Raw genomic sequence first — 27570 nt, 5'->3', positions numbered from 1 at the left:
GTCCTAGACCAAAAAAAAAAAAACACCTCACATTGTCCACGCAGTATTGGCGTAGATCAAATGACCTACTACATATACGAGTCTCTAAATGGTTAAAATCAATCACGGTGACAAAATGGACGAGTAAAGCAACTATAATCTGGATTTGGACTACATCAAATAAGATTATATCACATCTACACTAAAATCAGTCACCAAAATCAGTCACTAGTATAAAATATATGCTAAAATATAAATATATTATGAAAATAAATTAAACCACACATATATTTATACATAAATACATTAGTGGCTGATTTTAATAGCTGATTTTAGCATACAAATAATATTTCTCTATATAATATAGAAAAACTTTTAAATATACTAGTACATCAGTATTTTAATGATTTTTAACCATTAATCTTAATCCAGCATACGGATATACTTGAAAACTTCCAATAATATATAACATATAAGATCTCATATAACATATAAGTACACCAAGGTAAAATCTGATCAATATATATTTCGGTGTTCAGTTTAAAAACTAAGTTTGGTTTGCCTGAGTTATAATAAATGAAAATGAAACTATCCAAACCCCAGATTCTCGTACACTTTATCCTATTAAGTGGGAGAGAGAGAGGGAGAGAGAGAGAGAAATGCAGCAGCAGAAATATATAGGCAGGACAGGACATGAAAATTAATATTTGAGTATGATGTCATATACAAGAAGCCACTGAAAAGCTTCGTAAGTTCAACACCCACACACATAATAGAATAGATACATGCTTTGTAACAAAAGGATTTTTATAATATTACAACCATTATTGTATTTCACACTACTTGCAATTTAAGTATTGTCAAATTCTTCATCTGATACTCAGAGTGACACTAGGGGCCGGAAGTGATGGTCGTACTATGGGAACACGTCTCACAACTGAGAACGCTTCGTTAAGACGTGCAACACGACCCATCAGCTGAGATGCCTTCTGCAAATGTTGTCAACATTGCCAGTGTCACCATATTTGCCAAACAATACAACAGATAAGCAATTAACAAAACAAAACAAAACCACGCTGATATATGCTCCTTCACATAATTGCTCAACCAGTTCCAATCCTCAACAACAGAAGAAACCCCAAAAAGATGCTCACAAACATGATAGTAGTGGTTTAGAATCACTAGACAGGCAGATAATAATGTTTTTCATGAAATTACAGTAGGATCACTTCCTTATTATTGAAGGTGAATTCCAAACAAATAAGTCTGGTAGACTAGGGGAAAATGCACATCAGTTTCTGAATCTATTTTCTCATGTGCCACAACTGATTTTATAATACTTGAAGAAATCAAAACCACAGTAAACACACAGCTTACATTTCACAATAATGACAATACCAACTATTAGGAATATTGGATGGGACATTATAAATACAAATATCAATTTAAATTGCCAACTAAATACTTAAGTATGTTTTATTCCACAAATCAAGGATCTTAAATTTGAACAAACACAATACAGAACCATAGTTTGAAGCCATGCACTATGAATGTTTTCCTTCTTTAATCTCCGCCCAGCATATTTTTTAAATGATTATGCAATGCAGTGAAACAAGCATGGATAGCTCTACACTAAAGTTGGTCCACATGCTAAAAGGAGCAGTAAAATGATTCGATCATCTATATGCAGAGCAGAACGAATATAAGGGAGTAGGGGCAACCAAATATGGTAGGCTGTGCTGTTCATTAACAATTTTATGAACAATAGCTACCATCTAATAGCTACAATCTAATAGCTACCATCTAATATATTATGGGAACATGGATGAATAAAAGCAAAAGAACAATGTCAAAAAGGCTGAGACACCAGATTGAAAACAAAACAAAGTTGAAATGCAAGATGTTAGCATCCCGCTCCTTTAACTAAATACATAAAAGATAAAATGGGATGTGCAAACTCAACATTAACGTTTTAGCCAATGCTACTATGTACGTGGGGGGCAGGGCAGTGCTAACTTACACATTTATTGCAGTTTTATTTTGTATTGGATAGCAGATAATTTGAGGATAGAAGAAACATAATAGAATGAAGAAGCGAGAAAGCATTTGGAATTGAAATTTGAGTATTAGGAAGGTATAAGAAAGTGATGACCTTATCGTCGAGAGCGACGTTGAGCTTCAAGGATTGGGTCTTGCGCTTCATCTTGTAGAGCCTCCTTCCGAGGATTACGAGTCCGAAGAAGGCAGCAGCTGCAGCCACAGAGAGAGACCAGGCGGGTATAGGGCTGACCCTCACCACCCAATACTTGAACACCTCCAAAGGAACCTTCCACCACGCAACTCTCGTCTCCTCCTCCTCCTCTTTGGCTATCTCCTTCCCTTGTTGCTCCTCCTCATCCTCCTCCTTATTCACGTGAGCCTCGGTCTTCGCATCGGAATCGGAGTCCGAGTCGTTATTATCGGGGAGCGGTTGGAGAGTGGAAGAGGAAGCAGACGAGGGAGAGTGGTTGGAGAGTAAGAATTGGGGATAGAGCTGATCGGCGAGGTAGGTGTCGTCGAAGTTGCGATCCACTTCGTTGGGATCGGTGGAGGAAGACGATGAATTGCAGCTGACGGCAACGGGAGTAGGAGGCTGGATGGAGAAGTGATTGGGCCTGATCAGGGCCGAATCCTCCAGCTGCGGGCCCAAGTCCAGATCGTTATCATCATCAACATCAGCGCTGTGGTGAAGCAACTCCCACTCCATAGCTTCAGCTTGAGGATCCATAGAAAGGGTGTATGGGAAGGGAAGAAGAAGATAGAAATGAAATGCGAAGAAGGAAGAAAAGAATCCCAAATTTGCAATCCCAATTCCCTAGTGCAACTCAAATGCAAAATTCAATAATAATAATAAGTCCCAACACCGCGCTCATCCATGACACAGCCCTAACCCTAAGTACCAATATTTCCACACTGCCAAAGTAGGAGGCTATGCGGATTTAATTCATTCATTAAATTAATACGACTTCCGCCAGCAACCCGGTTATAAATTTATTCACATCTGTAATTTTGAGTATTAATATTTTTAGAAAAACATTTTAATAGCATAATGACAATTTTCTTTAAGTTTTGACATATTTAATTTATTGATTTAAAAATGTAAAAAACTTTTTAAACTTTTTTAGTAAAATATTTTTATGATATTTTTAAAAGAGTAAAGTGATAATTAGGTCTTTTGAAAATTTTGATTTTTGATTAATTAGTAACCGAAAAATATTATCAGTTTAGTCCTCCACAATAGTAAACAGTAAATACTAAATACGTTATATCCTTTTTATCAATTTATCACGTAAAATTTGGACAAATCACACTATTAAATCAGAGTGGAAAAAAATTACATGATTCAATCAAAACAAAACGTAACATAGATCAACTAAAAGCGTGTTTCTATATAATTCGAATCAAACTAATTCGAATTACAAATCAGCAGTAATTCGAAATTGATCAATTCGAAATATGCAACCGAAATTTGTATGTAATTCGAATTATGCATGTAAGTTGACCCAGGTAATTCGAATTACACTAATTCGAATTATAAGAGATGCAATTTGAATTACACTAGAAAAATAAAATTATCTAATATATTGGACTAACTCAATGTTAATCAGATTTTTTATTTCTATTATAAAATATAAAAAAAATTATTTTTTAAAAAAAAAGAATTATGTTATTTTTTAGGATTTAATTTTTTATTGTGTTTTCATAAAGTTTGCACAAAATTCACCTATTATATTGACTAAACTTATTTATTTACGTAAAGTTTGTTTATGGACTCAGCAAACTTATTTACGTTTTAATACTATTTGAATTGTATTAATATACTTTTATTTTTAATCAATTTATTTTATTTAAATAATTAGATTTTTAAATTATAAAATTTGTATTAGTTTGTAATTTAAAATTTAAATAGATATCATTTAAATTAATAATTTATAAAATTGTATGTATTCGTATTATTATACTTATATGATTAATTATATTTATTCGATTTTTTAAAAAATAACGGTTGTTTATTTAAATTATATATATTTAAATTTTAAATTAATGTTTATTAATTTAAATTAATTCTATTTAAATTTAATTAAAATGTAAACAAATTTGCTGAGTCTATAAACAAATTTTACGTAAATAAATAAGTCTAGTCAATGTGATAGGTGAATTTTGTGCAAACTTTATGAAAACACAATAAAAAAAATAAATCCTAAAAAATAACATTATTTTTTTTTGAAAATTACATTTTTTTATATTTTATAATAGAAATAAAAAATCTGATTAACATTGAGCTGGTCTAATATACTAGATAATTTTGTTTTTTAGTGTAATTCGATTGCATCCCTTATAATTCGAATTAGTGTAATTCGAATTACCCTGGGTCAACTTGCATACATAATTCGAATCAGGTAGGTTCGAATTACGTACGAATTTTGGCTGCATATTTTGAATTGATCAACTTTGAATTACGGTTGGTTTGTAATTCGAATTAGTTTTATTCGAATTACATAAAAACACGCTTCTGGTTGATCCATGTTACATTTTTTATTTTAGTTGAATCATGTAATTTCTCCTCTACTCTAGTTTAATAGTGTGATTTGCCCGTAAAATTTAATGGTAATGGTTATATATATCATTAATTACTATGACGTGTCTATCTATCAAATATTATCGTGTAGATAATAGTTTTTAGAGCAAAATTTTATTTATTTTGATAGGATTCGTATAAATAAAACGCAATTGATAAAGGTTTTATAAAACTCAAAAGATAATAGATGCTTTACTGCTCAAAACTACATTGTTTTCATACTCATATGACAACAGCAGGACACACATCACTATAAATAACAAAATACATGTACAATTCTATTTTATTTTCCACTATCTATTTATAGAAGGATATATATCTACTATTTATTATCATAAAGGATCTAAGTGATATTTTTTATTTATGAACTATTCAATTGATTTTTGAGGATCTAATTCTTATTTTATTATTTTTAAAATATACTAACAAAAAATACGTTGATAGATGTTTTCTTAAATATTGAAGAGTATCAAACATTTCCTCTATAAAAGTTAATGAAGGAAGCCTTATATAATATGATGATTATATGGTTGCGTTAATGTTTACACCATCAAAATTAGGGAGGAGATTCTTGAGTAAGATGATAAATGATACTCTTCAAAAAGAAATAGATGAATTTAATAAAAAAAATACTTTATAGTGAGTCTTTATGAATAATATATTAATATCTTTTACCTTTAGAATGCATAAACCACAATAATAATTCTTTATCAATCCACTTAATTTTTTATCACTCAATTTTATAAATTTAGTGACACTATTATAACTATTATTTCTACTCTTAAAAAAAAGTTATAATATTAATGATAAATAAATCTACATGAAAAAAGAATATGATATAAAAAGAGAGTATTTCGTAAAAATATATTTCATAAAAAAAGTATTTCAAGTAAAAGACTATTTTAAATATGTACATTCAAGTATAATCTCTAATTTAATGTCTCTCGTGACTGATACTAACTTGAGCATCAAAATTCTTACAAGTACACCCTCATTGTGAGAAAGACAAACTTGAGGCATTGAAAACTTTAAATAGAAGGATGGAGACAGTATCGTATCTCCAACTCACTTTCTCCAACTCAATTATATGGTAATATGTAGTCAAACCAAATACTCGCAAAGAATCAAAATCAGTTGCAGGTTTTCCAGACCATACCTCCAATGCTATTTTACCATTGATTGCAGATGATGATAAGTGATTAATAAGATGTTATGAATATCTCATAAATTTCGTCCAAAATTATCTGCCTAATCCAACGCTAGACAACATGCACTGAACTTTCTCCACCAAAGTCTTGTTTGTGCGTTCTGCCACCCCATTCTTGCCGTGATGTATTTTTTTATTGTAAAATGGCATGTAATTCCATACTTCTGACAAATCTCCAGAAATGGATCACTCTTGTATTTTCCATTATTTTTCGATTCGAGAATTTTTATCTTCCTTCTTGTAGGTTTTTTACTTTGGCCTTCCATTTTAGAAAACTTCTAATCACTTCATCTTTAGTATTTATGGTATATACCCATACTTGTCTAGAGAAATCATCAATGAAAGTGACAAAATAATGTCGACCATCAAGAGATGGAGTCTTTTAAGGGCCATACACATCAGAGTGCATGTAATCCAAAATACATTGAGTATCATGAATAGCAATGCCAAATCTTACTTTCTTTTGCTTTTCCATCACACAATGCTCATAAAACTCAAATTTACAGAGTTTTAACATTTTTAAGCAATCCCGATTTAGCTAGAGTTTGCAAGACTTCTTCACCAGCATCTCTACAAGGGAATAGGAACATTGCGGTGTTTTTTTTAATTTGCGACGGTTTTTACCCGCTGCAATATGGCAAACCAACGGTTTCACAAATGTTGTGGTTTAAGATGTGGAAATTTAATTTTGCGGCGGTTCTAATGAACCGCTGGCACAACTGCTGCTCTTTTAGTAAGTGGATTTTAAAAAATAATTTTTGATGGTTACAGAATTGCAGTAAATTTATGTGTGTTTTTTTTTTAAAAATTGCGACGGTTTTGAACAGCCGCAATTTCATACACAAGCTCAAAAAAATGACCAACTACAATATTTTATACCATTTTCTTTCCTATAACCTATTTTCTTTACATCATATTTATTAAATTTGAGATTTTAATATAAAAAATACTAAATAAACAATATTAAATTTGTAGATAATTCCAAAATGTTAACTAAACAAATATTTATTTATAAATTATGTATTAAAAAAATATTAAACAATACAAAGGATCGTGCAATACCCACTAAAAGCTCTTGCAATACAAAAAATGGTAAAACAAAAGAGAAAAAATAAAATCAAAATAAACTACTAAGGTAAAGTATTAAATTGGTCCTCTATGTTTGGGTCTAATCCTGTTTTGGACCTTAAAGTTTAAAATGTTCTATTTGAATCCAAAAAAATTTCATTTAGTTTCAATGTAGTCCCACTGTGAGGTCAAAGTTAATTAAATAACGGAATGTGCTACATGACAGCAGTACAAGAACAATGTCGATAATCTGTAGAACAAGTACAAGCTCCAAAGGCACAAAATCAACCGTAGATGCATCAATATATTTATTTCTCATTTTTCTTATAATTTAAATAAAATATTTTCTATAGAACTAAAGAGAATGGTCAATAAATGTATTGATGTATACATGGTTGATTTTGTAACTCTGGAGCTTGTACTTGTTCTCCAAATTATCGATCATGTTCTTGTACTGCTGTTATGCAAAACATTCCGTTAATTATTTAACTTTGACCTCACGGTGAGACTACATTGAAGCTAATGAAACTTTTTTAGATTCAAATATGACACTTTAAACATTAAGAACCAAAATAGGATTACTCCCAAACATAAGGGATCGAACCAATTCCTCACAAGAAATCTACATTAAAAAAAAGGAATCATAGCGTATAGTTCAACTTTAAGAATCAAGTATAACTATTACCATTATACTTAGTGTTTGTAACACCCTAACACACAGAGTTTTATACCTATGACGTAAACCAGAGGTGGCGAGGCGCTACGACCTCTAAAAATAAAATAAAAAATTACTAATGTAATATAATTGAAGAAAGTTGTAACTAGGAGCCTTGAAAAAGAAGTTAATAAAAAACGAAATAGAAAATGCATCACTCACAAAAGTTACGTATAGATGGATAAGCAAGTTTCGGAAGGAAGGTTTAAAACACATACATATGGATCAGAATTCCAAAATACAGATAACAAGTTCCAACTCGACCTGCGAAGCTAAGGCCGGCCAGAGTATGCTTATATATATATATATATAAAACCTAGAATACAACCCCAAACTGTAAAATGAACACATGTTTCTCCAAGTCAACCTCATAGGAGGGACAAAATACAAAATACAAAATACAAGGAGCGGAGAATAACTATGTAATATATATATACAATAAGAACATGGTGCAAAACCCAAAATATAGCTCTTCGCTTCCAGAAGGTCTCTATAATGCTCAGTGCGGTGCCTTCCGACTTGCATCTGAAAAATAGCAACATATATATGGAATGAGAACTAGATGTTCTCATTATGGTAAAGGTACCCACATAGATAATATATAAGGTTTCGGGAAAGCCAGAGGCATTCCTAACACTTCAACACTCAGATTAATCTTAAAACTTATTCTAAACCAATAATATCGGTAATCCAACTAAAGGATCACACCTCTATTCTAACTCTGTACCTTCTGTCATTCTAAACTTCCAAATCACCGGTGGAACAACTCTCATTCACTCTTCCACCAAGAGAGGATCTCTCAGAAGCATGCACATATGGATCAAACAAAGAAAACACAGATAGAGGTACAATTACAACAAGTATAACAAGAAGCAGATAAGTAGAGTTTAGAAATTAAGCAAACCAAAACAATGCACACTCAAACAAAACATACAAATGAACATAATATATGCCTGTCTTATTGCTAATGAGCTCATTTGTCGGTTATACAGCCAACCCGACATGTCTTGGTGGCTAACCATTGGATAGCCCTCTGTACATGCATCTCCAAGCTCAATAATATCCATGGAAAAGATCTCAAGCTCAATTTATCTATGGGTGAGACAACCCAAGCTCAAATACATACATATATATGTGTGCATGAAAAATTCCGAGGAGTTAAAACATCCGATTGTATCTTACGTACAGAGGGTCAACAATTTGTCTCGAATATACAAGTCACATAATAATCTCTTTTCTTTCTAAAATAACACTTCAAATAAAATCTTCAATTTTTATAGAAATTTCGGCAGCATCTCCTCTAAAAACTCAAACTTCTGCCACCCTTCAAGAGTCCCAACCATCAATCCAAACCCCTCTCAGTCATTCAAATTATTTTCAGTATCAAATAATCTTTTCAAAATCAAACCACACATCTCTCAACCAATCCATTTAGTTCAATTTCACAAACTCACTATCAATTCTCAACACACCAACAATCATATTTATTTTATACTCACCAAGTCATAATCTAACACATACAAATTTATTTATCCTTTATACACACATCATATACCATATACATAATCCATCAATAATTCATCCGTTCATCCCTATCTTATGATGTTTTAGCCTAAGTTTTCACGTAATATAAAACATTAACTACGAGAAACCAAAATCATACCTTGGTCGATTCCTCTCTAAGCTCAAAACTCCTTAAAAACGTCTCCTTTCACAAGCTCCAAACTTCCAAACGTCAATTCCTCAAACTTAATCACCCAGATTTCGTTCCAAACCACCCAATTGAACTCCAAATCAACAAGAACACAATCTAATTCACACAATATCACTATAATCATCATAGGATTCACTAATTCAATGATTCACAAGGGTTCAACAGTTTCTTACCTTACCCACAGATCAATTGGACAAAACCTAGTGATTATTCGCTGCTAGAATTTACCTAAACCATCAAAATCATTCAATTCCTCAATACCCAAACTCAAAATCCACTAAATTAAGGAGGGGAAGAACTGGTCAAGAAATGCAAATTTTTTACTTTATTCAAATAAAATTGGAGAGAATTCTGAGACGAACACGTGGTCGCTGACGGCTCGTCAATCGGAGCTCCAAATTAAAAGTTACATGGAATTGAATTTTCGGAGGAGGGTTTCGTTTCTTTTCTCCTTCTTCCTTGGCGTAAAACCCATCTTGTGAAAGGAAGGAGGCTAAATGCCTCGTTTATATAATGGGCCTTGGCCTAGTTTAGACCTGGTTCAGGCTTAGTTAAATTGATTCGGTTCGTTGGTTCGTTTTTATACCAAAATCTTTTAAATTTGTATTAAAATTCATATTTTAATTATTTCTATCTTATTAAACTATAAAATTTTATTTTTTTAATTTCTTTAAATAATAATTATTTTATTAATTAATTAGTTATTAATTTTGCAGAATTTACGGTGTGTATAGAAAAATCCTTTGTGCTTGTAATCTCTTCCTATATTTGGAATATTCATATAGAACAAATTAAACTCTATGAATGGTGGCACATGAAGCCGTAATTCGATATGGCTAAGTAATCCAGTTGCTGCTGCTGCATGAGCCCTGACTTGAGCTTGAAGATGCTGACAAGCTGTGTACATCCTCAGACTTGTAGCCATTGCAAAGCAGCAAGTACAAGCCATAACTACAAACATACTTACACATGGTTATCATATTAATCAATATCAACTTAAAATGTTACAAAAACCTTTTGATTACTCACAATAGCTAAATTATTACTTAAAATAAAACAACGTGTCATCTGAGGAGAGTTAAGCAGCATGAATAGCACAATAATTAAAGGATAAATCAAATACAGGTTTAAAAACTACCATGATGAAGCAGCAAAGCATTAGCTACCACAGTAATTATATTACTTGTGGTAAGAAAAGCCAGAGAATTGGTATTAATCGGCATTTTATTCAGATTAAATCATATATATAATAACATGTATGTATCATGTATGTCAAACGTGCCAGCTAAGCTTTTCTCCTAACTATGCATGTATTCTTATTCAATTTAATATGCCTATAAGCTATAATTTATATATAACGACCAATAGCTGCGAATGAATGAATTAGTGCTTCCTCATCACTTAGCTTGTCATAAAAAATACAAGGAATCATAGCGTATAGTTCAGCTACTATTTTTCTCTCCTCTCAAAGAATCTAATTAAAGTATAAGAAATTATAGCATATAGTTCAACTTTAAGAATCAAGTATAATTATTACCACTAAACTTAATGTGTATAGAAAATTTTTTTATGTTTATAATCTCTTCATATATTTAAAAAACTCTCGATCTAGTGAACAAATTAACTTTTTCCTTATAACTGAAGTAAAAAAAATATTAGTATGAATCTATTCCAAAAAACTAGCACTACCTTTAAAACATTCCACGTAAACTTAAAAAACTTGTAATTTTATGTAAGATGATGAACAATATATCTAGAATAGTTAACAAGTATGATTCTTCTGTTATGTGAATAACCTTGCAAAGATGTTACCAACCTTCCATCAAAAACAAAAAAGAGAAAAAGGATAATTCAAGTTTTCATATAAGACCATTGAATAAATCAATAATATAATCTGCTGTACTGCTAACTTGAGGCATAGCAGAGCCATTATCTATATTAAGAAGCATTCTAGTCTCGGGCACAACCTCAAATAGGTTAGCATCATTTTTCTCATGAAAAAATCCTAGCTTTGCACTGAGTGGACATTGAGGAGAGGTCTGAGGCAAATTTTCTAAAGCCATTACATTTCAAATGAATATATGTCGAAGTAATCAAAACGGTCTTCTTCGTTGCGTCGCTATAAAAATAGAAACATTATAACTAAGAATGCAATATTTATTTTCTTATGATCTCATCTATCTTTTAGCAGTAACTACAGGCTATAAAAGAAGATAAGAATAGATATAGGATTTACAATACAAGATTATTGATAATTTAGATATTTGATGATTTCGATAAGAGAAAAAAAGTTATTAGTATAAACTACAAAAGACAATAAGAAATCGCAATATAAAAAAATTCTTATGTGTTTCTATGTTTATCTTTTAACAAAAAAGGAAAAAAGAGTTAAAATATAGTTTTTGTAATATATAAATATAAAATTTAACACCACATCAGCAATGATAACATTAATTGCATGAATGATTATTCAAAAAATGAAAATGAGAGAGAGAGTAATGTAAACCATCAAATCACACAGTAGATATAGATTATTCTAGTTGTTAACCAACATCTAAGAAGTGACCGCAGTAAAAGAATAATCCAGTAGTTAAGATTGAAAAGATATTAGGAAATCAAATGAGAAAAACGTTAATAACGAAAAGCAAGAATGCACCTTAGATAATATAGGAAACTTTAAAATGAGACATCAATATTGTCAGCACTAAGAACTTTTTGTTGTAAACTTTCCTTAAAAGCTTGCCGCCCGGTTGATGCCAATATTGCTGGAATATTAACATCTTTAAGAAGTTCTCTTAATTTCCTTTCGCTCCTCCAATATATTTGTAATGCTACTACTTAAATCAAAATCACGATATGAACCAACAAGCATGCACAACAACCATCTTTCCAACATTTGTATCCACATTCACATCAACTTCTATGGTGTCAACACTAGAATTTTTATTAGGTTGGGTGTACTAAATAGATTAAACATTGCCATCCATAGTGTTCATGTCATAGATCATATCTGTATAGAACTTTAAAACATATTCAAAATACTTGGCATATTGTCGAATATTTAGTATACAGAAGCATAAATAACACAAAATAATACTAACAAGTATTCTTTGCAATATCAATTCAAAATTAAGCATCAATGACATGAAAAATAAATAGCATTTCACAGCAACTCAGCAAAATATCAGTCAATCAATGCAAACAAATTGAAATTCAAACTTAAGAAGCTCTTAATAGCATGTTTAACTATATATAAACTAACACTAATTATAATAAAAAAATTCTAATCCTGACCAAATCAAATTAACACTAAAATCAACATATAACTAATCCTAAATTAACCAAAATAGAAAAAAATGTCATATGAGCCAAAGAACAGAGCAAGAACACAAGAGAAAGGGAAGCAGTGGCAGTGGTCCGCCACTGTTGCATCTGAACTCGCTAAAACTAGAGTGGCCCTGTTCTGATTCTGTGACTGGGAATGAGGGAGGCAGGGGCGAGTTAGAGAGCCACAGCGCGAGGTTGTAAGGAGAAGAAGAAGATGGTCGCGGTGGCGCTGGATGGTAGCCGACAACGAGACAGAGAAGGCAGGAGACAAGAAAAAAGAAAGAGAGAAAGTGTTTTTGCGGTGGTTGTTCGGCGAAGTTAGAAGAAGAAGAAGAAGAAGAAGAAGAAGAAGCTAGGGCTGGAGAAGGGGGAGTAATTCAGACTTTAGAGCTCTGGACTTCTGGTTGAGTAAGTGACGGGGCACTTAGGGTCACTGGCTCTTTTCTTGGTTTGATTTGCAGCAGTTGGGAAGCTAACCGCTGCTATCTTGGTTTTTTTGTATAGCAGAAGCCCAAAACGCGACCATAATTGCTGCTATCTTGCCAATTTGTGGCGGTTTGATAAATAGCTGCCAATTAACTGCCGCTATTCTCTGTATTTGCTGTAGTATGCATGTCCCAAACACCAATGTTGCAACTTTGTTATTTTTGCATTTTTATCATCATTGGAAGTTGTTATTGTTGTCGTTGTTGCTACTGTTCCAACAACTATACTACCTTGATAATGATACATGTTGTTTCTTCGGATGCCTTTTATCACTACGTACTAATGCTACAGATTTTGTTATAAGAATTCCATTTTTCATTTTTATCACTAGGTCACTTGATTCTATGACCCCAAGAAAAATGAGATTCTTCTTTAAACTTAGCACGTATCAAACATCCTCTAATATTCTGGCGAATCCATTTTGATTTCTCAGGCCTGTCTTAGATGGAATGTTATTTTGCATGTAAATAAATCCATCATTTAGTTATTCAAAATCGAAAACCATTCTCGAATGAGTGACATATGATAGGTGCAACTTAGATTCAAAAGCCACTCATATGAGTGGATTTTGGTTGATGATACGATCAACGAGTAGTTTGAATCTTCATTCTCACACTCAACCACATTTGCATTCCGAGGATCTTTTTATTTGTTCTCAATTTCGGACAGTCTTTCTTCGTTCCAATGTTCTTTCTCATGATGACGAAAAGTACACTTATCTTTTCAAATTCTGGTTTTTCACTTTGATCTACCTCTTTTATTCTTTATTTGGTGTTTCTGACATTCTCTTGCTACCAATGTTTTATTTGTCACTGCATGTTTATTTATCTTCTTTTAAGATATATATAATATAGAATTTAAAATTAATAATTTATGATCTAATATTTAGAGATAAATAAAATAATTTAAAAAAATAATTGATATTGGCTTAAAAAAAATGAGTTCTATAACATTGTTGCTTTGAATATTATTGTTGTTATGGCAAAGGTGCTGGAATGCTTCACCACGTTATCTTCGTTACGAACTTACGACTTACAAGCCGTTGTATCATGTAGTGTAATTCATAGTCGAAAATATTCTTTAATAAAGTTATATAAACTTATTTCTATTGAGCCTCGATCTGCTATTACATACAATGTAAAACTATGAAGATATTAAGTGATTTCTATTTTGTTTAAAGATATTATGCACATGTGCTTTTAAATATGATATAATAAACAAGAAAGTGATTTACATTTAGTGTGTGTGTGTATGGTACGGTTATCCAATAGGATAAAAAAAAGATGGCTTCGTATATAATTGTTAACGATAGTAGTAGTATATTTTTTATTGGATAACAAACATAGAAGTTAGTTATTTTTTTTTTTAATTAGATAAGTTAGTTGTAAAAAAATGGTGAACTTGATTTGCTTTCCAAATATTATAATAAACTTTATTCATGTGGAATGAGTAAATTAAATAGTAAATACAGCAGCATTAGTTGACTAAATTATTTTGGATTGAAGGCTAAAGAGAACTAATGGTAATGGTTAGCGACGCACTTAGCGACTTAGCGTAGAGCAGAGAGTCAAGCAAACAACAAAGCCTTTCTTGATGCATGATTCATGCAGGTTTCGCATATTCAACTGTCAGTAACGGTTTTCAACATTGATTTTTAATTTCTTAGTACTGCAGACATGATATCCGGTATCTGCAAGCGCCAGTTTCTAGAATTATTTTTATTTATTCTTATCATACTTGTTAAAGTTTATCAGAGATAGAACAATAAAGATTTAAATATTTCATCACTTATGAGCTAATTTTGTAAGTTGGAGTCAAATTCACTTAATTTTATTATGATCTTACTCTATAATTTATTCTAAGATTGTTGGTAGATCGCTATAAATGTTCAATCTTATAAAATTGATCAATGATAATCGTATATTTACCCTCAACTCTAATATATTATTAGAGAGTATCTAAACAAATTTTTGGCAAGTTGATTTTGTGATTTATACTCATCTAATTCTCATAATAATAGCTAGTATTAACCAAGCACGTATTAATTAACAAATTAGCTAAAGATTTAATTTTTTTTATATTACTTTTCTATTTATGATAAATTTAACGAGGGCACGCATTTAAAATGAAAACTGCTGGTTAGCATAAACAGTTAAACTAAATAGACAATTTTGAAGCGCGCAACGAGGAGATTCAAAGTATTGGCTCAAGGATAGGAAGAAAGTAGAAAGTAGACAGGATTTGGGAGATAGCAAGAAAAGCAGCACAGCATTTGAAAGCAAAAACACTGAAAAAGCAAGAGATTTTCCTTAATTAAATAGTAATAAGAAAATAGGGAAAATGTGATTATATGGTAAACTCAATGGGGCGCCGTTTGCTTAGCGTAATTCGAGGAGCATATGATATTAGTAAAATGGCACCATTCACGCCCCTTCTTTTCATGTGAATGTTGACAAAAGATAATAAGCCAATGCGAATATTGGTAACTTTGCGCTTTTGGTCTTTGAGGAATGAGTTCGTCCGGTCCTAACTGCTCCCAAACAAAGGTTTGGTTTTGATCCATTTGAGGATACATGTGATTCCATGGCGGAACACAAGCCAATCACAAGAGGAACATAATCAGAGGAATATGTCATGTGTGTTTTCCAAATTCTTGATTCTAATGGTCCTACAATCTCGTGTGATCTTATCAATTATCATACTACTAAACATGTCACATTATTATTCTATATTGTATAGTCTTTTTCTAACTAGGCCATTCTTCATTCATTTGAATTTTCATGTCTTTTCCCTCTTTATGAAATAAAATAAGCCTAAATGGATTGGCCAATGGAGTGCTCACTGGCCACTACTACTATTTTTATACATCAAACAAAGATTTTATCAAACATCATAATGATTTTGGTTTTATTTTATTTTTGACGTGAACATCATAACGATCATTGGATGAAATAAAATGATAATGCTGCCGTAACAATATACATATCCTTATTCTTTTGTAATTTATGTGCACACTAAAATTGAAAATTAAATCATTTTTTTATAATTTATATGCAATTGCTAAATTTTGCCCGGGAGCCAACAAGAAGAAAATTGCTGATGATTTGCAATTTTCTTGTTTCACATACTCAAAAGAAGGGAAAAGAATAAAAAATAATGAACTGAAAATATTCATTCTATTTTCTGATATCAAATTATTTGTCCCAAAATACCGATGATATAAACAAAAATTCTTAATAATAGAAAGTTATGTGAATAGACCAAATTATTACTAATGCTATGACTGTTTGGTTATCAAGTCGGCAATAATAAGTTAATAACTAATAAAATCGTCGATTAAAAACTAAAAATGAATCAAACACTATTTAGATATAATGGATGAGACAAATATTTTTAAATACGCAAATAGAACACATATTAATAAATGGACGGTGTTATTAGACATTGAAAGATATTAAATTTGCAAAATGGTCGCTAAATATTCTGTAGAAAATTGTGTCATGCATAAGTTAGCAAAAGATACGAAGGGATGGTTAGAAAGCGTTGTTTTATTTGGTGTAAAATTGTAAATAAATGCGAAAGTAATGATTAACAAATCAATTATACTTTAGGTACATAAAAAATCAGTACTTAAAATAATTATTTGTATAAAATATATATTAAAAATAAATTAAATAATATATATTTATGTATAAATATATGATAAGTAATTTGATGATTATATTTTTAGTGTGTATATATTATCGTAAAAAATATTATAAATTGAAATCACATGTCATAATACTGTTTTGGCATAAAGAATGATGTACTTGTTAAAAAATTGATAAAATGATTAAATTAATAATAAATAAAAATTGAGATAAAGATATAGCCAATGTATATGGGGCATTTTGAAATTTGCATGGACGGAAAAGGGGCATATAGAAGTTTATCAAAACCCCTATTGAAGGGCGAAGCAAGTGTATAAATATTTATTTTGGGGCTAGCAAAAAGCCTTGAATTACGCTACGTGATTGTATGGGCTAAGTCTCTTGGATAGCTTTGTTAAGTTAGGTAGCATTATAAAAGGGGGAGGGCTTGTAATTCATTCCCATCAAGTGAGGCAGAGAACATTGGAAAGAAAAAAAAAGAATGTCCATGGCAAGTAGTAGTAGTAATTGCTTGTTTGGGGTGTTGACATTGTTGTTGTTAGTGGTGGCGGAATGCAACCCAGTGAACTACAGGGATGCGTTGGCAAAATCATTGCTCTTCTTCCAAGGACAGAGGTCTGGAAGGCTCCCTCCCGACCAGCAGCTCAAATGGAGGTCCAACTCTGCCCTCTTCGATGGTCGTTTAGCCAATGTATGTTCATCTTCCTTCATCACTTTCACTCTACTTCTTTTCCCTTTTTTCCCTGCTTCAACTTTTTCATCATCATCTACATTGCTTAACGTTTTTTTTTTCTTTTACTCTTCTAGTTAGTTTTACTGCTAGCTTCTTCATCATCAACAATGCTAAGTATATCGTGAATTCATTATTAGTTAGTAAATAAATCCACGTTAGTCCTAACTATTCACGAGACTACACGCATCCAATTGTTCTTTTAGAGCATTACCTAATACCGAGCGATTCGATTTGAACAGTACTAAAGATTCTTTTCTGCACACAAAAGTCAAACAAAAAAAATTGAATAGTCACGGTCTCCTGAATCTTGGCACTGTCATTGAATTGGAAACATCACTTTCCCCTTTGCTAATTGGAGCTTTGTACTGCGCGATGCGTGCCTCTGTGCCTCTTGTTATCTTTCATCTTCACTCTACTCTGCTCTACTCTTCGCATGCATTAGTCCATTTCACTTTCCACTTTTCCTAAACTTGTTGACCAGTCAATTCGTATGACCCATTATCGTAGTTTCCCATATTCAAAACAGGGGATATTGTATTTTAGAAAAATATGTTTCTTGCTTTACATTATTTTATACTTAATTATTTATTTTTATTATCTTCTCATTAATATTTCTAATATAGAAAAAAAAAATCATTCTTCTTATGTATTATATAATGTCTTTTCCTAAAAACAAAAAACAATAATCATTAACATAAACAAGAAGCCTTTGTATCACCATCTTCTCTGATAGTTCCTTCTTTTTTATTTTTTATGTTTGTTTACATAATTCATCTCGGTTTTTATTATAATGTGTTCTTTTAATTTTTTTATATACAGTGATTAATTATTTTTAAAGCTTTCCACTTGAGGGGTAGAATATATATTGCAAAATGAAAAGTGAAGATGAAATTTTGTTTTGCAGGTGGATTTAAGTGGAGGGTACTACGATGCAGGGGACAATGTGAAGTTCAATTTTCCAATGGCATTCACGACAACGATGCTATCATGGGGGACACTTGAATATGGGAAGAGGATGGGTCCGGAAATCAAAGAAGCAAGGGCTGCAATTCGTTGGGCCACAGACTACCTTCTAAAGTGCGCGACTTCGACACCTGGGAGGCTCTATGTTGGTGTTGGAGACCCAAATGTCGACCACAAGTGTTGGGAGAGGCCAGAGGACATGGACACTCTTAGAACTGTTTATTGGGTGTCTCCTCAGAACCCTGGTTCTGATGTGGCTGCTGAGACTGCTGCTGCCCTTGCTGCTGCCTCCATTGTCTTCCGAACCGTCGACCCAACATACTCCAACATCTTGTTGAGGAATGCCCAGAAGGTTTACCAGTTTGCATATCAGCATCAGGGTTCTTATAGTAGTTCCCTTAGATCAGCAGTTTGCCCTTTTTATTGCTCCTATTCTGGTTTCAAGGTAACACTACACACCAGTTATTATTCATTTGAATAATTCACTAATTTATTCATTAATAAGCATTTTGTTGTGTTGGTTGTTCAGGATGAGCTATTGTGGGGAGCTGCGTGGCTTTTCAGAGCAACAAATGCTGTTTACTACTATAATTTGGTCAAGTCCCTTGGAGCCGATGATCAACCAGATATCTTCAGCTGGGACAACAAATATGCCGGTGCACATGTCCTTCTTTCCAGGGTAAAGTAATCTAATGCACCATCTAAAAGTGTATATATATAGAGAGAGAGAAGGTAATGGTGCCTGATTATGTTTATAATGCAGAGAGCATTGGTGAACGGTGATAAGAACTTTGAACAATATAAGCAAGAAGCAGAGAATTTCATGTGCAAGATCTTGCCCAACTCTCCGTCTTCAAGCACACAATATACACAGGGTAAGTGAAAGTAAGAAATAAATATAGTTTGAAAATGAAAATAGTATTAATTAATTAAGGAATTGATGCGCAGGGGGACTTATGTACAAGCTTCCAGATAGCAACCTGCAGTACGTGACATCGATAACATTCTTGCTTACAACATACTCCAAGTATATGGCAGCAACAAAGCACACATTCAACTGCGGTGGGGGAGTCCTGGTGACTCCAAATACATTGAGGAGTATTGCGAAAAGGCAGGTAGACTACATATTAGGAGAGAACCCATTGAAGATGTCATACATGGTAGGGTATGGACCATACTATCCCAAGAGGATTCACCACAGAGGATCTTCCTTGCCTTCACTATCAGCTCATCCGCAGGCAATAGGTTGTGATGGAGGCTTCCAACCATTCTACTATTCAATGAATCCAAACCCTAACATACTCCTTGGAGCCATAGTTGGAGGTCCCAACCAGAATGACGGATTCCCCGATGAGCGCGGTGATTACAGCCACTCCGAGCCTGCAACTTACATCAATGCCGCTCTTGTCGGCCCATTAGCCTACTTTGCTGCTACTGCTTGACTGCTAGTGCTTTCCCTTACGACTTACGGCCTTAAGCCTAATTAATTAACTGTAGATACAACAAAAACATCTACTTAACCCTCTAGTCTTGTTTTAGTTTTACCATCCACAACCACAAATACTTATGTTGTACGCCGTGTGGTGCATTATATATCTCATAGCACCCCAAAAATTTATGTCATCGTCATTCATCAAGTCAAATATATTATGATTCCCTACTCTCTACAATACCGAAATACCCATATCTTGTGCATTTTGATGGCGTTCTCTAAAGCTAAGGAGTAAGCAGTAATTTAAGCAAAGTGACATCAATGAATTTGGTAATTGTGATTTGTGAATGCTAAGAGATGTTTTGTCATCAATAAAATGTTAATTGAATAGTACTGAATAAGATACACAAATAATAATGGCATGGGAACTTAACTTATTATGTAAGGTTATACCCACTAAAGATCTTATTTGGATAATTATTTTTTTGCTGAAGTACTTAGGTGGTTGTTATGTTGATGTTTTAGTTTTATAGTGTTTTCCCAACTCGTTTTGTTAAATATGTGGTTGAATGATAACTTCCTTGAATTCTACTATTATTTACACTGTGGCATCTAAGATGCAGAGTATTATCCGTGAATAGGGATGCCTTTCTTTAGTGTAAATGTCTAATGATTTCAAATTCCTAACAATTTGATGTTGAAGAAAGCTTCAATTTTCTACTTTGTTGCTTTGGCTGCTGTTTCTAAAAGGCTACATACTACTTACATTTCCTTTGTCATGTTTTTCTCAGAGATCGAGTTGAAGAAGAAGACGGAGGAATTGAACAAGAGAATCTCTGATTTAGAAGAGAGAATTGCAAAGGGAGAATAAGAATTCTTGGTTGAATATCCCAACTGAAGAGTCTATTTTTTCCCCTCTTGCCTAATGGCCTAAGTTTTCTCAAATTTAAAACTAGAAAGTAGATAATCGTTATAGAGAAGAAAAGGAAGTCAGGAATGCGGCTGAGAAAATTTGTAAAGAGAAATCAGCTGAGCTTGAGCGGATTCAGAGCGAGAAATCAGCTGCCGAGGGAAAGGTAATACTGTGCTATAGTCTAGAAAAGATAGTCATTGATAAACTGGTCAAATATGTTGGGATGAGATTGGCACAGAATTCACTGCAGCTGTGATGAACTTTTTTGAGACTGCAAGATTGCCAACAGGCGCTAATGTCACTTGGGTAGCATTGGCTCCGAAATTCGTTGGGGCAAAGGAGATTAAAGACCTCAGACCTATCAGTATGGTTGGCTGTGTCTATAAAGTTATTTCTAAAATATTGACACAGAGAATGAGGGGTGTTATGCCAAGCCTAGTGGGGGAATCACAGAGTACTTTTGTAAAAGGGAAAAAGATACATGATGGAGGCTTAATAGCATGTGAAACTGTGCAATGGTTAAAACTGAAGAAGAAGGCTTCAGCGATCATTAAACTGGACTTCCAAAAAGCTTATGACAGAATAAAATGGTGCTTCGTTGACAATATACTTGAGAAGATGGGTTTCGGAAGAACATGGAGGGCGTGGGTGAGGGAGTATGTTACATCGGCATCTATATCTATTTTAATTAATGGATCACCGTCGAAACCTTTCAAAATGGAAAGGGGGATACGTCAAGGAGACCCGCTATCACCGTTTTTGTTTGTCCTAGTGATAGATGTCCTGAACAGAATGATTGGGGAGGCGGTTAGAAACAGTCGGATATCTCCTCTATTCGTCGGTAGGGATAAGATAGAGCTATCACACCTACAATTTGCTGATGACACTATTTTATTCTGTCTGCCAGAGGAGCAAACTGTCAGGAACTACAAGAGGCTTTTGAGGTGCTTTAAAATGATGTCAGGGTTGAGCATCAACTTCGAGAAGTCTAACTTGATACCAATGAACTGCAGCCAGGAGTGGGTCAACCGGATGTGTTAGCTACTAGGTTACCAGGAGGCAGCTCTGCCGGTGCGGTACCTTGGAATTAGCTTGGGAGCGAATCCAAGGTTGGTAAAAACTTGGAAGCTGGTGATTGATAAGGTGGAAGAGAAACTCAGCTTGTGGAAAGCAAAGGTTCTTAGCAAGGCTGGAAAGCTGGTACTCATCAAGTCAGTTATCAATAGCCTGCCTATTTATTACCTGAGCTTGTACAAGATGCCAAACGCGGTTGCACGGAGAATTATCTCTCTACAGAGAAAATTCTTTTGGAGAAAAGATGATGGACGACCTGGTATGGCACTAGTGAAATGAGAGATGATCCAGGCACCAAAGAAGCTAGAAGGATTGGGGGTGGGTGATGTGGTGGTCCAAAACACAGCATTATTGTTTAAATGGTGGTGGCGGTTCTCTAAGGAGGATTGTCCCCCTATGGAAGAGGATTGTATGTTCTTGCAATAGCTTGAATCCAAATCACTTGTTGTCAACTCAAATACTACCAAAGAGGGGAGGACTGTGGAGAGACATATGTCAAGTATAAATAAAGGAGCAATAGGTCAGACAGAAGATGATTGATGGGCTAGCTCTGGAAGTAGGAGATGGTAGGTCCACCAGATTTTAGAAAGATACATGGCTACAAGTGGGAAAATTGAAAGATAACTTTCCGAGACTCTTCTTGATTTCAAACCAAAAAGTATCAATTGTCGGGGATTGTGGGTTCTGGGATGGGATAGAGTGGGTGTGGCACTTCCAATGGAGAAGGGAACTATGACAATGGGAGACAAATGTACTGAACCAACTACTACATGTCCTGCAATTTGTTAGATTGATAGCAGATGTGCAAGATAGAGCGGTGTGAAAATTTAACAAGGAAGGCATTTATTCAACTAATTCATTTGTGCAGCTTTTACGGGAAGAGACTATGGATGAGGAGATGCTGAGCTACAAATTCACAAAAGAAATTTGGAAAGGCCTAGTTCCGCCACGAGTGGAGTTGTTCACATGGTTTGTTTTGGTAGGCCGAGTTAATACAAAGGATTGGCTTAGTAGACTGGGAATCATACAACAGAATGATACTATGTGTACGTTATGTAAGAAAGAAGATGAAAATATAAAACATCTGCTTATTACCTGTGAGTACTCTTGGCAGGTGTGGTGTGCTTGGACCTCGGCGTTTGGCCAGGAGTAGATTATCCCTGGTACTGTGAAATAGCAATTTGAGAGTTGGAGATCTGTCCCAATGAGGAAAGATGTTTGCAAGTATTGGCTAGTTAGTTTCTTCTCAGTGATATGGACTATTTGGTTACGCAGGAATGATCTCATTTTTCACAATAAGATAACAGGGGTTAGAGAATGCGTGGATCAATCCTTTTCATATGCCACGGAATGGTGTTGTAAGTGACTCATGTTGTTGATGGCAATGCCGAAGATGACATAGGAGTTGCACGACTGTTATGGATTATTTTATCTTTTTTGCTCCACATGTGTGTTGAGCTCTTTCTTTCAAAAAAAAACTGGTCAAATATGTCAAGCAAAAATATTTCTCTCTTGGATTATTCCTCACTTGATTTAATGATGCTAGTCAGTTATTTGATTCCTGGTGATTCCCTCGTTGTTATTTATTTATCATTTTTTCTTTGAAACTGTTGAATTTTGCAGGCAAATTCAAATGAGGACTTGTACCAAAGATCACAAGAGTACAATATGAGTCGTCTGTCAGATCTTGAAGCAGCTAACGAGACTGTTAAAGTAAGTTTTTTTAGTCTGATCTTTCTTTCTCACCTGCTAATGCAGTTCTGCTGTTTTCTATGCTGGCATCGTTCTTCATGATGGCACTGGAATTCAACTTGTATTCTGATTCCTAACATGGTCTTTCTTTCTTTCACTTTGCTTACCGTGATTGTCAACAGAAGCAAGTAAAGGATTTAACAGCAGAAGTAGCAAAGTGCAAAGAATGTATGGGGGAATCATGTAAACAATTGGATTCCTTGATAGATAAAACAAAGGCCCTTGGACTGCGTAGAGAGGACACTGACACAGAGACACAAAATTATGTTTGGCAGAAAAGACATAGACAGAAATAATGTGTCCAGAGACGTTGAATTAGTGTATTTTGTGTCCATCCTGATAGAAAAGACACAGAGACACTAATAAGGGACACAACTTATTTTTCATTTTTTCTTTTATTATTCTTGTTAATTTTTCATAATTATATTTTTTATTATTATATTTTTCATCTTAAATTTTTTGAACAAAAAAAATGAGAATAAATTGGATTTTCATAATTTGTTCTAATTTATCACCAAACAGAATACAAGAACACAAAATTTTGTGTCTCTGTCCATCAGTGTCTTGTCCTGTCCTGTTCTCAGAAACAAATGCAGCATTGAGGTTTGTACAGATTTCCAACGTTGTAATTTTTTATCCTTTTTATTATACACTTCTGTGCCCATAAGTTATAATATCGTAGTAGAGTGGGCTTTCTTTATAGGAGACTTGTTCTTCTCAAAAGGAGATAATATCCAAACAGGAGGAGCAGTTAGCAACTCACAAGAAGTTGAGGTAGGGCAATTTGACTTATATGTATCACATGGAGAGGTTTCTTACCTTTGTGGCTTTGTTAAAATTTTATTGGAAATAATTAAATGGTATTATATATATAGTCCTCATTTGATTACTAGATTTGATGCCAACATCTATTTTATTTTTTTTAGATGGATGCTAGGTCTATGCTTGAAGATCAGACCAGAATCATACATGAACTGCAGGATAAATTAGCAGCTAAGGAAGTTCAAATAGTTGAAAGAGAGAAGCTGAGGAATGAAATGCACAACACCAATATGGTAATACTCATCTCCACATTTCCTCTTCAGTTGTATGTCAAATGTACCAATGGTCATTATTCTAATTTTCAAATTGTAGGAGCTCAAAGGAAATATTCGTGTGTTCTGCCGTGTGGACCTTTGCTATCAGATGATGGCACAGTAACTAAGATGGCCGTTTCTTCAACAGAAGCACTTGGCCGGGGAATTGAATTGGTTCACAATGGTATATGCACAAATTTCTTAGCACCATTCTCTCTGCTATTATTGTTTGTTATGATTTTCACTTAGTGCCTATGCTTGCCAAACAAGTATAACAATGCCATCGTTGATGATCAATCAACAGGGAAGAAGCATCTTTTTACCTTTGACAGGGTGTTTAATCACGACGCTTCTCAGAATGACGTATTCCTAGACATATCCCCGCTGGTGCAGAGTGCACTTGATGGATACAAGGTTGATTTTTTACTTTGACATGGCATACTCAACACTTTAGGTTTTCTTTTTGGTACAAACTGCATTGACAAGAGGGTCATGGCTTGTTATGGCAGGTGTGTATCTTTGCGTATGAGCAAACAGGTTCGGGGAAAACTTACACAAGGATAGGCAGGCCTGATGCTCCAGATTTGAAAGGGTTGATACCACGTTCTCTAGAATAGATATTCCAGATTAGTCAATCTTTGAAAGATCAGGGTTGGAAGTACAAAATGCAGGTTGGTACCTAGTATACTTCGTCCTGGTTTTCATGTGGTTATACGTATGAATGGGAGCTGAAATATTCTGTTAACATTTGTAGGCATCAAGCTTGGAAATATATAATGAGACCATCAGGGATTTGTTATCAAATAGGCCATGTGGGATTGACCAGACACGAACAGACAATAGTGTTCCTGGCAAGCAGTACAAACTTGTTGCAAACGGAAACACACACGTTTCTGACCTAACCATTGTGGATGTTTGTAGCGTGAACAAGATTTCCTCACTTCTAAAACAGGCTGCGCAATGCAGGTATGGTTTGGTTTATATATGTTGGATCCTCCAATACAATGCTTGAACGAAATTTCTTGAGTAGAGAGCATGTGCAAGAACCTGTGTGCTCTTTCACATGAATTGGAAATGAAATATTATTCTCTTCCAAGTTCCAACTAATCATATCCATAATACATAATACATTTTTATTCTTGTTTTACAATTTACTTATAACTTAAGATTTGTGTCCTTTCTCTTCTTTCAGGTCTGTGGGGAGGACACAGATGAATGAACAATCATCTGGAAGCCATTTTGTCTTTACTTTGCGTATTTGTGGGATACTTGAGGTACTTGATTTCTAATATACATTGATAAACTTTTATTATTTTTCATTCTGAGATACATTTGTAAAAATCTTTGTACTGTTCTTCTGTCCTAATACTTTATTTTCTGATGCGTGTAGAACACGGAACAACAAGCAAATTCGGACAGAGCGGCAAATTCAGACAGCCACACGCCCTCCGAAGGCCTTTGGTTTAATCAAAGGGAAAAAATGAAGAACCCTCTTTTGATGTTATAGGATTGATGACTACATAACACACAATTTGCCATTTGATGACGTTAACAATGCTTTTGATCTCACGAAGGAAGGAAAGTGCCTGTGTTGTGTTATTCACATGCCAAGATAATTCTTGTGGATTTCTATACAAGGAAAACAGTCCAAGATCCCTCTTAGTATTCATGTATTGTATTGCGTATCTTATTTGAAGCTGACTTATATTGAGAAGAAGAAGAAGAAGAATATATACATGAAATTGTGAACGCGTCAAAGTCTTAATGTCTAACGACTCCAATTAGAATATACCAGTCGGAGTATATGACTTGGCTCCAGCTGTGCCACAATCTAGAGAGTAGCTTTTCGTCAAGTTGGAAGTTACCAAATTACCCATTTAATTACCCCAAAGCTTCAAATAAAGACTTATTTTAGTATAAATTTTCACGTGAGTCACTCTAGTAATAGAATAGTATTTCATTAAGAAGATAAATAAATTTTCTATATATTTGAGATTTTTTTTTATATATATAATGGCTTATAGGTTCATGGACAATCTTTAATACTCGAAGCTACAGTTTTTTAATCAACCACCCCGTTCTCCACTCAACTAATATGTCAAAGGCTCAAAGCTGTGGATTTTTCTCTGTCCTTCTAATAAATTTTAGTTTACGATTTTTGAAGATATTATGGAATTTCAAACTTGTGATGTGTCCATAGACTCTTCATTAATTCCAAAAATTGGTCATTCTTCAATAGCTTTGTCACATTCAACTAACCATTCTTTGTTGTACTATATATATGGGGAGTTCTCCGGGTAAATGGGTAATAATAGCTAAGGATGCCTGAGATTTGACCAACTAATGAATTGAAAACAGGTGATAAGAGGAGTAGTGAATCAATGTTGCATTAAGTAAGGGCTTCTAGATAAGTATAGTAACTTTGAAAAGTTTACCGTATGGACAATTATGTAATTTTAAAGGCCAAACATTTTTTGTGCGAGGTGGGCCTATAACTATGTGGGCAAAAACGCAACAAATGAAAGAATGTTTGGTCTTCAACAAAAAAGGAAAAATGAATGTATTTTGGAGTTTGGACACAAATGATATAATAAGCTGGAGAGGCACAGACCGAAAAGAGGCCAATGTGAATGAAAAAAACAAAGAGTAACGTATTTTTAGCACTTAATCGACTTAGGTTGGTCGAGTAGTCAGTTCACTCGTCTGTTTAAGCAAGTATCGGGAGTGGGGGTTCGAATTGTCTTGTGCATGCAGCAACCCATTGGCTAACGGCAGACCCTTAAATGGAGCTCAATTTCGGGACGGATTAATTCTTGACTTGTTGGGTTAGAGAATACCGTGAAAAATCCAAAAACAAAACTTA

At 33.7% G+C, this 27570-nt stretch overlaps 2 protein-coding genes and 1 pseudogene across 2 annotated transcripts; 2 read left to right on the top strand and 1 right to left on the bottom strand.

Moving 5' to 3' along the window:
• Positions 1 to 653: 653 nt before the first annotated feature.
• On the bottom strand, positions 654 to 2946 carry LOC107491509 (uncharacterized). The gene is made up of 2 exons (XM_016112352.3): positions 2132 to 2946; positions 654 to 968 (listed from the first exon to the last, which is right to left on the bottom strand). The coding sequence occupies exons 1-2, from the start codon at positions 2744 to 2746 to the stop codon at positions 849 to 851; spliced, it is 735 nt and encodes a 244-aa protein (XP_015967838.1). The 5' UTR covers positions 2747 to 2946; the 3' UTR covers positions 654 to 848.
• Positions 2947 to 17241: 14295 nt separating this feature from the next.
• Positions 17242 to 20138, top strand: LOC107491510 (endoglucanase 9). The gene is made up of 5 exons (XM_016112353.3): positions 17242 to 17455; positions 18402 to 18905; positions 18990 to 19139; positions 19224 to 19335; positions 19409 to 20138. The coding sequence occupies exons 1-5, from the start codon at positions 17246 to 17248 to the stop codon at positions 19900 to 19902; spliced, it is 1470 nt and encodes a 489-aa protein (XP_015967839.1). The 5' UTR covers positions 17242 to 17245; the 3' UTR covers positions 19903 to 20138.
• Positions 20139 to 24151: 4013 nt separating this feature from the next.
• LOC107491438 (kinesin-like protein KIN-14C) lies at positions 24152 to 26602 on the top strand (annotated as a pseudogene).
• Positions 26603 to 27570: the final 968 nt, after the last annotated feature.

This window comes from Arachis duranensis, chromosome 5, assembly GCF_000817695.3.
Source record: "Arachis duranensis cultivar V14167 chromosome 5, aradu.V14167.gnm2.J7QH, whole genome shotgun sequence".
Taxonomy (NCBI): domain Eukaryota; kingdom Viridiplantae; phylum Streptophyta; class Magnoliopsida; order Fabales; family Fabaceae; genus Arachis; species Arachis duranensis.
Note: the sequence above shows the minus strand (reverse complement) of the source record. Positions and strands in the feature narration are given on the sequence as shown.

What these genes read in the sequence shown, in the direction of transcription:
- LOC107491509 (XM_016112352.3), bottom strand. Translation starts at nt 2,746, where the DNA reads ATGGATCCTCAAGCTGAAGCTATGGAGTGGGAGTTGCTTCACCACAGC. An exon ending in ACGTCGCTCTCGACGATAAG is followed by an intron (nt 969 to 2,131) that starts GTCATCACTTTC and finishes CAACATTTGCAG; the next exon opens with AAGGCATCTCAGCTGATGGG.
- LOC107491510 (XM_016112353.3), top strand. Translation starts at nt 17,246, where the DNA reads ATGTCCATGGCAAGTAGTAGTAGTAATTGCTTGTTTGGGGTGTTGACA. An exon ending in GCTCCTATTCTGGTTTCAAG is followed by an intron (nt 18,906 to 18,989) that starts GTAACACTACAC and finishes TTGGTTGTTCAG; the next exon opens with GATGAGCTATTGTGGGGAGC. An exon ending in AAGCACACAATATACACAGG is followed by an intron (nt 19,336 to 19,408) that starts GTAAGTGAAAGT and finishes ATTGATGCGCAG; the next exon opens with GGGGACTTATGTACAAGCTT.